Here is a 17681-nt window from a genome sequence, read left to right as displayed (position 1 = left end):
ACTTATAACTGACTTATCACTATATTCATGTGAGAAAAATATACGCTGTGTTTTTAATATTAAATTCGTTAGATAAACCCTTTTAGAAATGAAATTGAGTGTATTAGCCACTTATAAGTGACGTACAGTTGACTAATCACCTATATTCCGGTCGTGATTAACACCCCCCACCCCCCAGGGTTGCCAACTGTCCTGTATTAAGGCTGATTAGCCGGGACATCCCGTACACTGGGCTAAATTGGTTTGTCCCAGACGGGACCGCCCTTGTTCCATATTTCTTCCCGCTGAGGTACAGCATTCCTATGAAACCTTTCGTGCCGAAATGGAGTAAAGCAAAGAAGCAATTACCATATGGGAAAAATTTTTGAGCATTCCGAGACCCAAAAAATAACCTACCAAATCATACCAAATAACACATAGAACCTAAAATAACACTAATACATAGTAAAAGCAGGAATGATATGATCAATACACAGCCTACATAAAGTAGAAATAATGTATGTACAGTGTAGTTTCACTGAACAGAATCGCCAAAAATGATTTGTAGAAAAAAATTGGCACATACACGTCACAAATGTGCACACGGGTGCCCGCGCAAGGCTTCATGGTCATGGTAGTCAGTTTTTCCTCGGGGTAAGCACAACGTATTTAACTGCTACTCTTGTCCGTTGGCAACCTTACCCCCCCCCACCGGTCCGCAAGAATATTGTGTTGGGGACCCCTGATCTATAACTCTCATTGCCTACAACACACTTGTAACATCATTAAAGACCCAGATACTCTCTGTTCAATTTCCTGACATCCAGCAGGAGAAACAGATACAAGACAGCAAGACTGAATAACAGCATCTTCCTGAGGGTCGTTGTGCAACTGAATAATGCTACACCCTGGCTTGCCAATGGCCTTTGAGTGTTATGGACTATTGAAGTCACTTGCTGCATGTGAATATGGGTATTTTTTGTTTAATTATTAAGGTGTACCACATGCATTGGAACATCTATTTTTCACGGATTGGAGTAGCACTGCAATCTTGTCTTCAGCAATTACAACAAAGTTCTATTCTATTTTTCTTTTTTTTTTGGCGTGCATGTGTGTGCGTCCGCCTGTGCACGATGATGTCTTTTTCAGGCCTTTACAAGGTGCGGGGCGAGAGAGAGACTGTGTAGCACCACTCCTCACACAGACACTTTCGCAGTATTTGTCCCTTTTTTTTATTACGAGGTCGAGTTGTGATAGAACATAGAACATAGAAATCTACAGCACATTACAGGCCCTTCGGCCCACAATGTTGTGCCTACCATGCAACCTACTCTTAAAAACTGCCTAGAATTTCCCAAGTGCATAGCCCTCTGTTTTTCTAAGTTCCATGTATCTAAGAGGCTCTTAAAAGACCCTATTATATCCGCTTCCACCACTGCCACTGGCAGTCCATTCCATGCACCCACCACTCTCTGTGTGAAAAACTTACCCCTAACATCCCCTCGGTACCTATTTCCAAGCATCTTAAAACTATGCCCCCTCATGTTAGCTATTTCAGCCCTGGGAAAAAACCTCTGGCTATCAACACGATCAATGCCTCTCATCATCTTATACACATCTACCAGGTCACCTCTCATTCTCCGTCGCTCCAAGGAGAAAAGCCCAAGTTCACTCAACCAACCCTCATAAAGTACACCCTCCAATCCAGGCAACATCCTTGTAAATCTCCTCTACACTCTCTCTACAGAATCCACATCCATCCTGTAGTGAGGTGACCAGAACTGAACACAGTACCCCAAGTGGGGCCTGACCAAGGTCTTTTATAGCTTAAAATTACCTCATGGCTCTTGAACTCAGTCCCACGGCTGATGAATGCCAACACACCATACACCTTCTTAACAACACTGTAAACCTGCGCAGCAGCTTTGAGTGTCCTATGGACACGGACCCCAAGGTCTCTCAGATCCTCTACACTGCCAAGAGTCTTACCATTAATATTAAAGTTGAGGAAGTCTTTGCTTGTGATGGACTGGACTGTACCCATCACCTCCTGTAGACTTTTCCATTTCTGGGTATTGGTGTTTCCATACCAGGCCATCATGCGACCAGTTGGGACACATTCCACTATGCATCTATCAAAGCTTGTGAAATCTTGACACCCAACCCGGCACGGATGGAAAACGTACTCGGTAGTGGCCCCGACTGGATTCGAACCCGGGAACTTCCGTTCCGGGATCCGGTGCTGATGTCATTGCACCACCAGCTGGCCCCTATTCTGTTTTTCAATGGTTGGTTAGCAACAAATGTTATTTATCGTATTATACTCAGAAGAGCTTTAAACAATTTCAGTTTACAAAAAGGTAGCATTTTCTAGGTTACTTGTATTTTGACCACATTTGAATATACGCTGTCCAAGTGACCATTCAAAAAATAAGACAGGTTTTCTATAAGAAGCTTTCAATTCTTTGGAAGAAAATGGTCTAGTTATAAGAGCCCCCCCCCCCACCCCCGGGGGAATAGGCCCAACTATCTTATACCTCACCATTGATCCATGCCCTTCCTCCATTAACGTTAAAAGCTGAATATTTGCTGACAACTGTAGAGCTAGTTTCTGCCTATAACCTGACAAATGAATACTACATGCAGCAAGACCTTGGCAAAATTCAGACTTGATTTAATAAATGCACCAGAGAATAAACATCTCCAACCAAGATGGAATCTAATTAGCTTCATGTGAATTTAGAAGAAATATTGCTGAATCACTTTCTACCTTCATTTAACCTTGGGATCTGTATTGGTCAGAAATATTTGAATCAGACAGAACCCGGTTATCCTGTGGTGACATCATTCAATTTCTTGAATGTATTTCATCATTGACAAGCATGGGATATACAAATTACACCTTCAACCTCACTTAGGGAGCTTAATATAAATGGTACAAAGATGCTATCTGCATTCACCTGGAAGTTTAAATGATTAGGCCTCTACTACTGACATAATTGCATACAGCCAGAATTTTTCAACAGCAACTCAAGACAGCAGACTCACAAGGGCATTAAGCATATATGGCCAAACCATCTGCAAGATACCTCCCACTCCCTGTCAAATATGCATGCCATTGTATCTTGGGAATATCAATAATCTTTCATCATGGGTGGGTTAAAATCCTGGAACACCATAAGTAACTTCGGAGTTCCTTCAAAGGCAATCAGGACTGGTCAATGAATAACATTCCTGCTAGCAATGCCTGCAACCCACAAAAGAATTTTTAAAATGTAATCAAATATGTACTCTTGGAAATAAACTCTTAAGTGCAGCAGGGAGCCATATTCAAAAGAACATGCAGACTGGAAATAGCACGACAACACTTTAATTCAAAGTGGGCACCTGCACACCCCACTAACAGGAAAAAATTTGTTCAATACATCTGAAAGCGATACACAAAAAAAATTTTAAAAATCTTACCAATGTACTCTGGTGTTCCTGTGATTTCTCTTAATTCACCAACACTTCCAATTCTCCTGGACAAGCCAAAGTCTACTATCTTTATATCACCCAATGGCGATGTGCTAGTTAGCAAGATATTCTGTGGCTATATATAAAAAAACCAAAATTAATATTTTACTATTTTGATGCTGTATATTAATTTATGAATGTGTGCCAAATTATAAATCACATATCATAGAGGTTTACTTGTACTATACAACTTGCTTTTTTTATGTGCTGTACCACATGATGTGGACGATCATGGTCTCCATGATCATGTTAGTTCCTGGCATATCTTTCTACATAAGTAGTTTGCCATTGCCTTCTTCTGGGCAGTGTCTTTACTAGATGGGTGATCCTAGCCATTATCAATACTCTTCAGAGATTTTCTCCCTGGTATCAGTTGTCGCATAACCAGGACTTGTCATATGTACCAGCTGCTCCCAAAGCTTCATATGACCCTGATCAGGGGGCTAAGCAAGTACTACACCTTGCCCAAGTGTGACCTGCAAGCTAGCGAAAGGTGGGAGCTATCTTACACCTCCTTTGATAAAGACATATCTCCACCCCACCACCTATATTCTTGTACACATTTGTAAGATTCCCAGTAAAATCTCACAACAAGCAAGTCAGTGATAATAAATTTGATTCCTATTTAATGATAGATAGAAGAGCTAAATAACATTGCAGTAAAAGGTCACATCACCACCATAAAGCTTCTTACTTCACATTCAGAGGTATCATAACTTGAGGCTTGTGAAATCATCCAATTATCCTTAGCTGAAATGCTAGGCCCAAGCATATAAATCAAAACAAGCAAGACAAAAGAAGCTACTTTCTGGACATCTAGTAGCAAGTTCATAAAACTAGCATCCACTTCAATTGTTATGTTTCAATGGCAAACTGCCATCCAGCCCACAGAGTACTTAAAAGAAATTCCATTCAAGTTTTTATACACGGGTCCTTCAAATTTTCTTTCCTTACAATCCATTGTTCAAGTAAGAATCTTCAGTAAACTACCACAGGATCTCATGTTCTTGCATTATAGAATTTTTGATAAAAGATCACTGTTGCAAACACATTTAAAACAGTTTTGAATACAGATGCAAAGAATAGTTATCACCCCAAGAGTGGAGAACAAAAATATCCAGCAAGAAGATTCACAAGGACTGATATTCCTTGCACACCTGGACATTGCCTGAAAATATGTTGATATCCTAATATATACATTGTATTGAAAAATTGTGAAACATTCTCAATTATAGAAAGTCATAACTGAGCAATAGCCTTGTTTAAATGGCTTGGTAAAGAATTTCAAAATCCAGGTTAGAAATACATAATTAAACATTTTAGCAATATATGTCAGAGTAATCTATTTTAGAGGTCCAAGTTACCCATACCCAACAGTTACTTATATTTCATCAGCAAAAGTGCACAATGACATATCTCTAAGTTACATAAATGATTCTGATCAGGTTTACCAGTTACTCATTTAGATTTACAATTATTACACTTGCAAATGCAATCCAATAATTACCTCAACAAGGAATACATTTAACCCACGATGCCAAAATAATAGGGCAAAAAAGAATTTAACATTCTTTGTTAATTAGGTAACCTTGCCTAAATAACCAGTTTTTACCTAAATAAATAGAATTTATTAATGCCTCAATACAAAATCCTCTTGATCTTCAGACATTTTATATTACTTACTTACTGTAAGAACCCAGCATCCTCAGAGCTTCGCAGTTGCCAGATCAACAGATTTTATGGACTACTTGGATATCATGCCTACTAATACCCAAATCCACTTTTAACTTTATAGATATATATATATATATATATATATATATACACACACACTCAGTGGCCATTTTATTTGGTACATCTGCTCATTAATGCAAATAGCTAATCAGCAAATCATGTGGCAGCAACTCAATGCACAAGACCATGCATGGTCAAGGGGTTCAGCTGTTGTTCCAGATCAAACATCAGAATGGGAAAGAAATGTGACTTCACCCTTGAAATGATTATCTGTGCCATTTGGGGTGTCTTCAATATACCAGAGACTGCTGATCTGGGACTTTCACACACACCAGTCTCTAGAGTTTACAGGGAACGGCGCGACAAACAAAAATCATCCAGTGAGCAACAGCTCTGTGAGCAAAAACATCTTGTTAATAAGAGTGGTCAGAGGAGAATGACAGCCAAACTGGTTCAAGCTGACAGGAAGGTGACAGTTAGCTCAAATAATCACACGTTACAACAGTGGCGTGCAGAAAAGCATTTCCAAATGTACATGTCGAACTTTGAAGTGAATGGGCTACTGCAGAAGAAAACCATGAGCATACACTCAATGGCCATTTTATTAGATACCTAATAAAGTGACCACTGAATGTATGTTGCACGGTAATACAGGTTGACCACCACAAATCCAAAATAATTGGGACCTGTGTAGTGCCAGATTAGTGATTTTTCCAAGTCACAGGTGGTTAGGTTAGGATTAAATAAAAACCTCTAACCCACTTGATGATCGCCTCACCCTTGGATAATAAAGAAAAAAATGACACAACAAGTGAAAGCAATTCTTTCACAAATTCCTCTACCGGTCTGCCAGAGTCAACTTTGCTCAGTAGTCGTTTCATAAATGGAGTGGTATTTAGTCTTCAAAGAGCATAATATGTCATTTTCCAGGGGCTGAATTAATGACGCACAGTTAGGCGGCAGGTAGATACCATAAACAATATTCTTTACTAAGAGTTCTGTTTTTCGATGCGCAAAGCAGTTATCTAAAATCAGCATTATCTTAACCATTGTTGTCCAGACTAACAGAGTTGCAGTGAGCTCTTGCTTCCAGAACAAAGCAATGTTCAAACCACTTCTATGTAACATCAGTTGCAATCCATCCTTTTTTGCTGGCACAGTAAATTACTGGAAACTGCTTCATATCTTTGAAAGCTCTGGGACGTAAACTTTTGCTGAAGACTAATAATTTACACCTGTGGGTTTCTGCAGCATTAGAGCAACGCAACACAATAACATGATCTTTTAATGCTTTATAACCGGTTGGTAATTCCGCATCCTCTGAGGTCAGTGTTTGTTTTGGAGTACAACACCAAAACAAAGTGGTTTCGTCCACATTGTAGCCTGCTTGGCACTTATATTTTCATCAGAAACTAACTTAGCAAACTCATCCACAAAAACTCAGCAGCTGCTTCTTTGCTGACCGTTTTTCACCACACACTGCACGAAATTTTATGCGATCTTGCTGCTTGAAATGCTGAAGTCACCCTTCACTGTAATCATAATCACAACCTAGTCCTAAGTCTTCATGAAATAATTTCACTTGTTCTTTCACCATGTCTCCTGACAGTTCAGCAAGTTCACTAATGCAGAGTTTAAACCACTTTATGAGAACTTTATCTAGTTGTGAACATCTTCCATCTTCCATTGTTTTCCATCTGCACATCTATATTTTTGGTTCACTGTCAGCAAAGAACTGGAGTAACTTTTCTCTGTTTCTTTATATCATAAACTGTGGAAGAGTCAATGTTATACACGTCGCATATGCTTTTCACAGATACACCACTATTGAGTTTTTCCAGAACTTCTACCTTATCTTGTACAGATAACAAATGGAGTTTGCACTTTACATTACAAGAAGCACTTCCTTTATTCAATGAAGACATTACTGAGGCTAGATAAGCACAGGATAAAAATAAACGCAGAACAACACAGAGGAACGACTTGCTGATTTAAGGACCTTACCAACAGCTGATTCTGCTAATGGCGCCACCAAAACAGTGGTGACGGGTTGGCGCGGGAACAAAGGAAATTTGAAATTAGGCTGGCGGAAATTATGTCCAAACCAGTGGTGGAACCAGATTACTGATTGCCAGATTTGAGGTGGTTGACCTACATATGTTTAAAGGGAGCACGAAATGGACAAGCATTCCAGACCCCGGCTCTGGGTGCAATTCTAACCATGTTTCTGATCCCTGGAGTTCTGGATTCCAACTCCAGCTCTAACAGCCACACACCTGACTCACAGTCTGAATCTGCAGCTCTGACCATACAACCTACTTCCACCTAGACTTCCTGCTCTAATTCAGACTAACAAGAGAACCAGATGCCACGCATTCAGGATATCTAAACAACTTGATGCCAATTTTTTTTTTAGGAATTTTACTGGTATTCCTCCTACACTATCATCCTTCTCTGCACAACTAACCTTTATGAAAAACCACTAAAACAAAAGCAAATGTAAACATAACAATAGCAAAATATCAAAAAGTCCCCACTTATTGATAGTGAATATTTTAAAACAGATCTTTCTGACAAGCATAAGTATAATGGAAACAAAATACACAACAATACTTGTACATCTTCAAAGGTCTTGAAGTATTAAACATCTTTTGAAAGTGCTTTCACTAGGAAATTGGTTGCCAATGCTTCAATCAAAGCACATTTTCCAGAATGAGACCTTGCATCAAAAAATATTACATCCTACCTTTAAGTCTAGATGTACGATGTTGTTCTGGTGTAGAAAAGCTACTCCTTCAAGAATCTGTTGAAGAAGCTTAATCACTTCCTTTTCTGTAGGAGCTTCATCTCGGTCAGCTGCACAAAGATTAAAGATTTCCCCTCCAGCAGCACTGGAAGACAGAATTATAACAATGTAATTTTTTTTGGCAACTCAAGACAATTCTGGTCACTGAGGATCATCTCAATGGATATGGTTTACTTATAACAACAAAACAATTCAATTTATTTTTAAGTTTCTCCTTAGCCTTTTATAGTGAAAGGTCAGCAACACTAACTTTGCCAATCTTTTAACATAACTTCATCACCTTCACAAGGTCTTATTGTCATTCATTAAGTACGGCACCAAAAAGCGTATAGATTTCTAGCAAATATTACATGTGATTTAAAAAGTTAGCACAACATTTAAAAATTATACTAAGTGCATTCATTTGTGTGATTAAAATAGCTTTGATAAATGTCCTTCGGCCATTTACCTGGAGTTGTGCATGTAACCCCTCATTGCTTCTGCACAGTTTAAAACAGAACAACTTCGTACACGTTGCTTTTCCCCAGTGCTTCTAACATCCAGTATTTCAGAATTCATTGCTTTATCATCAGCTTCTCTTAACCTTTGTAGAAATGCATGTCCTCTTGAAGTTTGACCCTGTATTAATATTCAAGCGTCACGGTGTCTGCTAATTTTGAGATGCCTTCATCTACCCATCTCAGTGTCATTAAAACCGGGGGAAATTTTGGCCTACTTGCATCCGGTCTGAAAAGTAACCAACCATTCACTAGTATTTTTACATAAAATATAGCACAGTACAGGCTCTTTAGCCCATAATGTTGTGTCAACCATTAAACCTACTCCAAGATCAATCTAACCCTTCCTTCTCACATAGCCCTCCATTTTTCTTTCATCCATGTGCCTATCCAAGAGTCTCTCAACTGTTTCTAATATATCTGCCTCTACCACCACCCCTGGCAGTGCATTCCATGCACTTACCAGTCTGAGTTTTAAAAAAATCTACCTCTGACTTTCCTCTGATTACCTTAAAAGTATGCTCTCTCATATTAACCACTGCCGCTCTGGGAAAAAGACACTGACTGTCCACTCGATCTATGCCACTTATCATCTTCTACATTTCTAAAAAAAAAATCATCCTCCCACATTCTAAAGAGAAAAGCCCTAACTCACTCAACCTTTCCGCATTAGACATATCCCCTAATCCAGGCAGCTTCCTGGAAAATCTCCTCTACACTGTCTCTAAAGCTTCTAAATCCTTCCTATAATGAGGTGACCAGAAGTAAACACAATACTCCAAGTGTGGTCTACCCATAGTTACATAGAGCAGCAACATTAACTTGTAGCTCTTGAACTCAATCTCCTGACTAACGAATGCCAAACATCATACGCGTTCTTATCCATTCTACCAACTTGTGCAGCAATTCTGAGGGATCTATGAATGTGGACCCCAAGATCCCTCCACACTGCTAAGAATGCTGTCATCAACCTATATTCTGCCTTCAAGTTTGATCTTTCAAAGTGTATCACTTCACGCTTTTTCATATCGAACTCCATCAGCGACTTCTCAGCCCAGCTCTGCATCTTATCAATGTCTCGTAACCTATAAAAAACATCTACACTATCCACAACACCATTAACCTTCATGTCATCTGCAACCATACTAACCCACCCTCCTACTTCCATACAGATCACTGCAGAACACCACTGGTGACTGACCTCCAGGCAGAATACGCTCCTCTGGCTTATGTGGGAAAGCGAATTTTGAAACCATATGACCAAGTTTCATTGGATCCCATGCCTCCATGGAAACTATATAACCAAGTTTCATTGGATCCCATGCCTCCTCATTATCTGAATGAGGCAACTTATCAAATGCCTTACTAAAATCCATATACACCACACCCACTACTCTATCTTCAATTTGTTTTATCACGTCCTTGAAGAATTTAATCAGGCTCATGAGGCACACCCTGCTGCTCACAATGCCAAACTGACTATCCCCAATCAGACTATGCTTTTTCAAGTATCATAAACCCAATCTCTAAGTATCCTCTCCAACAGTTTGCCAACCATTGAAGTTAGACTCGCTGGTCTCTATTTCCCTACTCTCTTTCTTAAACAAAAGAATAACATTTGCCACCCTCCAATCTTATGGTACTACTTCTGTGGCAAGTGAATTTGCAAAAATCATCATCATAAGCACAACAATCTCTTCCCTCACTTCCTGTAGTAACTTGGGGTTTGTCCCATCTGGCATCAGGGACTTATCCATCCTAATATTTTTCAAAAGTTCCAGCACATTTGTTTTCTTATCTTCAAGATGTTTTAGCATATGAGGCTGTTCCATGCTGACTCACACTAGGCAGGTTCCCTTTCATCAGTAAATACTGAAGCAAAGTATTCATTAAGGATCTCCTGTCCAAGGCTATGCTACAGTCAGGGAGTTGTGGTCAATCTGTCCAAAATGATCACCCACTAACAGATCTGTCACCCAACCAAATTCATTGGCTAGTACTATACCCACCGTGGCCTCTCCTTTAGTCGGTCTGTCCATATATTGTGTCAGGAATCCTTCCTGGACACACCTAACAAATTCTGCTCCTTCTAAACCTTTCGCACTAAGGAGGTACCAATCAACATGAGGGAAGTTGAAGTCACCCATATAAAACAACTGTTAGTTTTACACCTTTCCAAAGTCTGCCTCCTGATCTGCTCCTCAGTGTCTGTTGCTACTGGGGGATTAATAGCATAATTCCAAGAATTCTTGCTCCTTTCCCATTTCTGACTTCATCCACACTGACTCAGCAGATAATCCCTCCACAACTTTGTCCCTTTCTGCAGTCATGCCAACTGCTCCCACCTCGTTTACATGTCTTCTTTTTCCTTATGAACCATTTAAACCCTGGAACATCCAGCAGCCATTTCTGCCCTTGTGACAGCCAAGCCTCTAGTGACCACAACTTCGTCGTTCCACATACTGATCCATGCTCTAAGTTCATCACCTTTGTTCCTGATAGTTCTTGCATTAAAATAAGACACACTTCCTAACTAGCTCCCTATATTCTCTCTGTAGGACCTCCTTCTTTTTCCCACCTATGCCTTTGGTACCAATGTGTGCCAAATTACTGGCTACTCATCACCCTCCTACGAATGCTGCGGACCTGATCTGAGATGCCCCTGACTCTAGCACCTAGGAGGCAACATACCATCCAGGAGTTTCTTTCATGTCCATGGCATCACCTGTCTGATCCCCTAACTATTGAATCCCCTGTCACCACTGCTCTCCTCTTCTTACCCTTTCCCTTCTGAACCACAGAGTCAGACTCATGTCAGAGGACCGGTCACTGCGGCTTTCCCCTGATAGGTCATCCACACCAACAGTATCCGAAGTGATATACTTCTTATTGTGGAACAGGTGGACCCTGCACTGTCTTGCAAATTCCCTTTCCCTCTCTTGATAAGTCACCCAGCTACCTGCCTCCTGCAGCTTAGTTGTAACTTCTTCTCTATAGCTATCTATCAACTCCTTATTTTCCCCTCAAAATGTTGAATCCATTTTGCCACCGTCACGTTATTTCCACACACCTTAATTTTCCTGCCCAGTCCATTCCACACTATACAAAAATCATGATATTACACCTTAACAAGCAGCCAACACAAGCAGGGAAAATTAAATTCAATGGAGAAAAATGAAAAAAATTAAGAATGACTATGAAGGAAAATGGTGAATTTAGAAAAAATTTTAATATTAGAGCTTAATTATTTTAGTAGCACAAAGCACAAGGGGTCTTTTAGCTTACTCAAGATTTTTAAAAAATTTATACATTCAAGCATCTTTAATCCTTTTTGATTTCCATTCAGCATATTGTCCATATGAGCACTACTACTACATCGACTCAGGCCTAGGGTGCCATATCAGCAGGCTCAAAATAACTATCAATAAAAGCCACTCAACCTTTCTTTTTACCACTGACCTGTGTTTCTCTCAGTTCCCTAACACATTGTATTAAATTCCCCATTCCAAATTCTGAAAGAAGTTTAAAGTGGGTTGTTTTACATGAACACTGTTAGTATTCTTTTAGCAAATCTAATCGTGATGTGTATAGTTTTATTAACTTTTATATTTGTGTTTTAGCAAAAGACAAGTAGAATACTTACTATTCTAATACGAGGATGATATCATTATTCGTTTCATATACCTCATAGAGGTCTACAACATGTGGATTTGACTTGGCCATTTCAAGTACAGCAATTTCATGAATGATATCAGATTTACAATCCAGACCACGACGCCTCTTCTTTACAAATTTAGCTGCATATTCTTTCCCAGTTGTTTTCTCTACACATTTTCTCACTACAGCAAATTTGCCTCTGCAAAAACAAAGGGTCACAATTGAATAGGTAAATATGCAATTGTTCTTAAACACCAAGTTGTAAAATCTTCTGATATAAAAATCAATGTTATTTTGCATTTTTAAGCTTTATTTATCATATCCAACTCTGAGAAAGAAGTTTGCTTTAAACTGAAGTGAAACCATTGGATTAGAAGCAAATCTCTTTTAAAAAATCGTCAACAGGTGGTAAGGATGGGCCCTTCACCTCTGCCCCACTGACCCTCAAAACAGGTGCCCTCCAGGTTTTGTCCTATGTCCCCTCCTCTACTCCCTTTGCACCCATGACTGTGCTGCCACACACAGCTCCCATCTGATCAAATTTGCAGATGGCACAACATTGACCAGCCTTATTTCTAGCGGTGACGAGACAGCCTACACCCAGACACAGCAGTGCCAAGAAAACAACCTCTCCCTCGCTGTCCAGAAAACAAAAGAGCTGATCGTGGATTACAGGAAGAATGGTGACAGGCTCGCCCCTATCAACATCAAAGGGACTGCAGTTGAGAGGGCGAGTAGTTTCAAGTTCCTCGGTATATACATCACCCACAATTTCACCTGGACTGTACACACCGGCTGTGTGGGGAAAAAAAAACACAACAGCATCTCTTCCACCTCAGGCAATTGAAGAAGTTTGGCATGAGTCTCCAAATCCTCAAGACCTTCTACAGGGGCACCATTGAGAGCATCCTGACTGGCTGTATCACTGCCTCATATGGGAACTGCACAAACCTTGATCGCTGGGCACTACAGAGGGGGGTATGGACAGTCCAGTGCTTCCGTGGAAGTGAATTTCCCTCACTAAAGAAGGCATGGAAGATCATCAGGGACACCAGTCACCACAACCATAAACTGTTTCAGCTGCTTCCATCTGGTAAACAGTACTGCAGCATTAAAGCCAGGACCAACAGGAACAGCCTCTTCTACAAGCCATTTGACTTATAAATTCACATGTCTATACATTGTGACAGAGTCATAACACAAAGATTCTTATTCCTTCATCATTAGATGAAGGTAAACACGAGGAAATCCGCAGATGCTGGAATTTCAAGCTACACACACAAAAGTTGCTGGTGAACGCAACAGGCCAGGCAGCATCTCTAGGAAGAGGTACAGTTGATGTTTCGAGCCAAGACCTTTCGTCAGGACTAACCGAAAGAAGCGCTAGTAAGAGATTTGAAAGTGGGAGGGGGAGGGGGAGATCCAAAATGATAGGAGAAGACAGGAGGGGGAGGGATGGAGCCAAGAGCTGGACAGTTGATTGGCAAAAGGGATATGGGAGGATCATGGGACAGGAGGCCTAGGAAGAAAGAAAGGGGGAGGGGGGGAAGCCCAGAGGATGGGCAAGGGGTATAGTCAGAGGGACAGAGGGAGAATAAGGAGAGAGAGAAAAAGAATGTGTGTATATAAATAATAAATAAATAACGGATGGGGTATGAGGGGGAGGTGGGGTATGAGGGGGAGGTGGGGCATTAGCAGAAGTTTGAGAAGTCAATGTTAGATGAAGGTGTTTATTTCAAAGCTCTCTTAAAAGGGTAAGAAATGTCTTTTGTCATATATGTCTATAATTAACATTTCCAGTTCTGCTTCCTCATTTTGAACCAATGTAAATGACTTCTCTTCATCTCTTAACAAGTGGGAAATCTACTCTTACAGAGTTTGGAATTTTAAAACTCAGATATTTAACATCAAGAACTGAAGGTTTAAAATAAAACTTGCGACAAAATAAGTTAAGCTACATTAAGAATGGCGGAATAATAAAAATGAGTTAATATATAATCATATTTATTTTCCAGCACTATCCCATTTGGTTAATCTACTCAATATGAAATTTTACCAAAATTAAAGTGGGAGCGGTCAATATTTAAAAGCAACTAAAATATCCAAAAATCTTTCTCAGACAGTAAAGCTTTAAATTTCTCTTGCCCAACTTTATTGGTATTTGTTTATTATTGTCACATGCACCAAGATGCGGTGTAAAGCTTGTCCTGGACACTGCTTATACAGATCAAATCATCACACAGGGCATTGTGCTGGAATAAAGAAAAACATAAAAGATTAAAAAACTGAAAAAGTACAGAGCACGTAAATAATAAAGTGCAAGATCATAAATGAGACGGGTACATCTTTCAACTTATTTTTATGCTATTGCAAAATGTTTAGATCATCAAATAAGGTAATCATTTAAAATCTGTTCTTGACGTGAAGCTGAACTTCTGAATCAATCACTCTCCATTTAATTTTGCTGCAAACAAGAGGTGACTAGAAGTGTGATACCAACTTTCAAATTGTGAAATATCCCATATCACTTCACGGAATATTTTACATTATAGGATATCGACTCAAATAAGCAGATGAGTTTACCAGAGTAACTAGAAGTAACAATATGGTTCAGGAGGGGAAACCCACAACTAGTGACAGTGGAATAAATTGAGTAACAGAAGTGCAGCTATCTTGGTTATTCGGACATGAGAGATATGGAAGGAGAGATTGTGATAAATGGGACTTGGGGCAAGTGTGAGCAGCAAAGTTTTGAATATTACCTACAGTCATGTGGCCAAATGACTTGCAGTGGAGCAATCAATTCTAGATATAACAAGTGAATAGATGAAGTATTCCAGGATTATTCTGGAACAGTGAAAGAATGTTACCAAATTATAATACAGCCAACTGGCATTGTAAGTGACCCAGCCAACTAAGATTGGTAGATTGAAAGGCCTGCAACATTATATTAAATAGCTGTAGATGCAAAAGCTAAAAGTACCTTGTGAATCAAAAAACTAAAAAAAAAGTCGTGATAAACAATGAAGAATAAGTAACTGCAAGAACTCCAAAAAGGGGAAGGGAACTAAAAAAAAGTGAACATGATCCCTCAGAAATAGTCAATAACAAGAAACAAGGAAAAAGTCAAAACTTTGATTAAAGAATATATACTACTATCCTTCATAGTGGAAGTTACTGTAGAGGGCAACTAAAAGGTTCAAGAATGTGGTACTAAGTCCTAAAAAATCCAAGGTTCATTAGTTTATAAAAGTCCCAAAAGTGATGGGTCCAGAGAAAACAGATGAGTAAGTTTTCTTCAACTAGTCAAATTTTATTGTTTCAAATAAAAAGCAAGTGCAGCTTAACTTCAACATTCTTGTACTTCAACCAATTAAGGCCAGCAAATCAACCATCTTTCCAACACCTTCAAGCAATCTGCACATCAACTGCCAACACATCCAGATCACTGCATGCCAATGTTTACTCCCCACAGGCAACCTTACCTCCTGGTGCTGATGAGTCAGAAAACTTAGTTACCTCACACTCCAAAGTCCCCGAATAGTTAATATGAAGAACTAAACTTTCCCAGCATACAGCCGAACACCCAAAGACTAGCAACAGGCTAAATCAATAGAGAATGACACCAGGGGTCTTAAATGCAGTGCCAGATCATCTTGCATGATCCTCACCAGAAAGACTTCTCAGGGGCGCGTTAATGTGAAAGGCAGTAAATGACTGCCCACTTACCTACATAATTCACGACTCACACCGAGACGACCAAGCCCTGTATTTGCCAGCAGGCGAGCCAAGCATTCACCACCAAATAATTTCATCGATAAAGCCCCCGAAAAGTATAGGCTCGCAGCGATGGCCACAGACGACAAGATTCGCCAAAACAGCTAGTTTATTTCGTGACACTTGTCCCTATAAAGTAATGTCACTTACCTGCCCAGCTCTTTCTGTGTCACCAGGTAGTTGTCGTAGAAGGAGGCGGTGGTGAAAGCGGTCCGGATGTGATCGAACTGGACGGGCCGCTTGCCCCCGTCCACTACCCTCTTACACCGATTCTCACACATTTTTGGCCGCTCTAACTTTTCCCTAACCCGGGCTCGAACTTCAAAGTCCGATGTATCTGTGTGTGTGGGGGGGGGGTGAGGAAGAGAGAAGTTGCCAGCAGCCACCGCCTGTCAAAGTTTCGAAACGACCCTCCTCAACACGCACGGAAGAGCCGGTGCTCTCCGAACCACTTCTCGCGGGCCATCAGCGCTCGAGCTCCGACCGGACGGGGGCAACCCTGCGCGCAGGCGCACCACCCGCCACTTCCCCTGCTCTCAATCCAACGGTTTCCCCCCACTCTGCCTGCGCTGGCCGGGTGCCAGTCAGTCCAGCCGTCCAAAATTCAAAACACGCGTAAAATGCGAGAAACACTCAGCAGGTGGGCGCTGTCGGAGCCCCTTCGCCAGAACATCCTCACTGTCCGCTGCCGAAAGTTTTGTCCCGCTCGTCGGGAGGGAAGAGGGTGGGCCCTTAATACGTGTTCGATGCCATGAGCTGCCGAAGGAAAGATCTGAGCGCTACTGAGAAAATTTCAAATTCAAAATTAAAATCTCGGGCGTGGAAATTGCTGCAGTATGCAGGCTCAGATTCGGGCGACACTGTCAGCGTTGACTGTCCAGAGACATATTCCAATGATAGAAAACCTGTGACCTAATTTGAAGACAGCACTTCGATCTAGAAGAATTAGAACTGAGACTAAATTGGCATCGGTGATGAGCCTAAGGCACTGACAATTTTGGTAAAGGCCATCTCTGTGCTGTGGTTTGCTCTGAAACCAGACAAAAACTTTTTGCGAATATTGTTCTCATTCAGAAAGTTGTTGAGTTGGCTGAAAGTGACTTATTCAAGAATTTTGCCCAGGAAAGGAAGATTTCATATACTGTAAGCCTGTAGTTAGCTGGTACTTTACTATCAAGATTATTTTTGAAGTAGGGGTTTGACTGCAGTTCTGAAGGCATCTAAAGAAACTTCAGTTTCAAGAGTTATGTTAATGGCCCGAAAAGAATTGAAAACAGTATTTTAAAAAGTCCTTTAAAAATGTGGTAAGAACAGGGTCGAGACAGCAAGTGGGCTTTTACTCTTTGTTACAATCTCACCAAGTTCTGAATCAGAAATACTGGTAAATTTTGACGTGGTTGCTGTCTTTTTAAGAGGTTGGCTGTAGAGGTCCCCAGTATCTGTAGCTATACTCTCCCTAATGGGAGTAATTTTGTTGATTTTTTTTTAAATGTGAATTCTTCACTTTCTGGCAGATGCTTGACTGAAAATTTCAATAGGTTGGCACAGGGTTCAACAGTTGGTTTATAGTTGAGAACAATAGTTTTGAATCACCGCTATTCTCTGTAATAATCTTGTAAAGCGAAGAGCAGTGTTAAAAGGGCCTAGTGTATCCTTGAAAATATTATGGTGGTCTTCTAGTCATAGTAACTTGCATATGCAGTTGCAAGGGATTC

At 40.3% G+C, this 17681-nt stretch overlaps 1 protein-coding gene across 1 annotated transcript in view; it reads right to left on the bottom strand.

Moving 5' to 3' along the window:
- Positions 1 to 16683, bottom strand: part of LOC134348491 (serine/threonine-protein kinase 17B-like) — a 29352-nt gene extending 12669 nt beyond the window's left edge. Inside the window, exons 1-4 of the mRNA XM_063051958.1 lie at positions 16117 to 16683; positions 12176 to 12388; positions 7976 to 8120; positions 3445 to 3571 (exon numbers count right to left, since the gene is read on the bottom strand). Of these exons, the coding sequence (XP_062908028.1) occupies positions 3445 to 3571; positions 7976 to 8120; positions 12176 to 12388; positions 16117 to 16247 (616 nt within the window). The 5' untranslated portion in view covers positions 16248 to 16683. The remainder of the gene's footprint in view (positions 1 to 3444; positions 3572 to 7975; positions 8121 to 12175; positions 12389 to 16116) is intronic.
- Between the last annotated feature and the right edge of the window lie 998 nt (positions 16684 to 17681).

This window comes from Mobula hypostoma, chromosome 6 (genome assembly GCF_963921235.1).
Source record: "Mobula hypostoma chromosome 6, sMobHyp1.1, whole genome shotgun sequence".
NCBI lineage: Eukaryota > Metazoa > Chordata > Chondrichthyes > Myliobatiformes > Myliobatidae > Mobula > Mobula hypostoma.
Note: the sequence above shows the minus strand (reverse complement) of the source record. Positions and strands in the feature narration are given on the sequence as shown.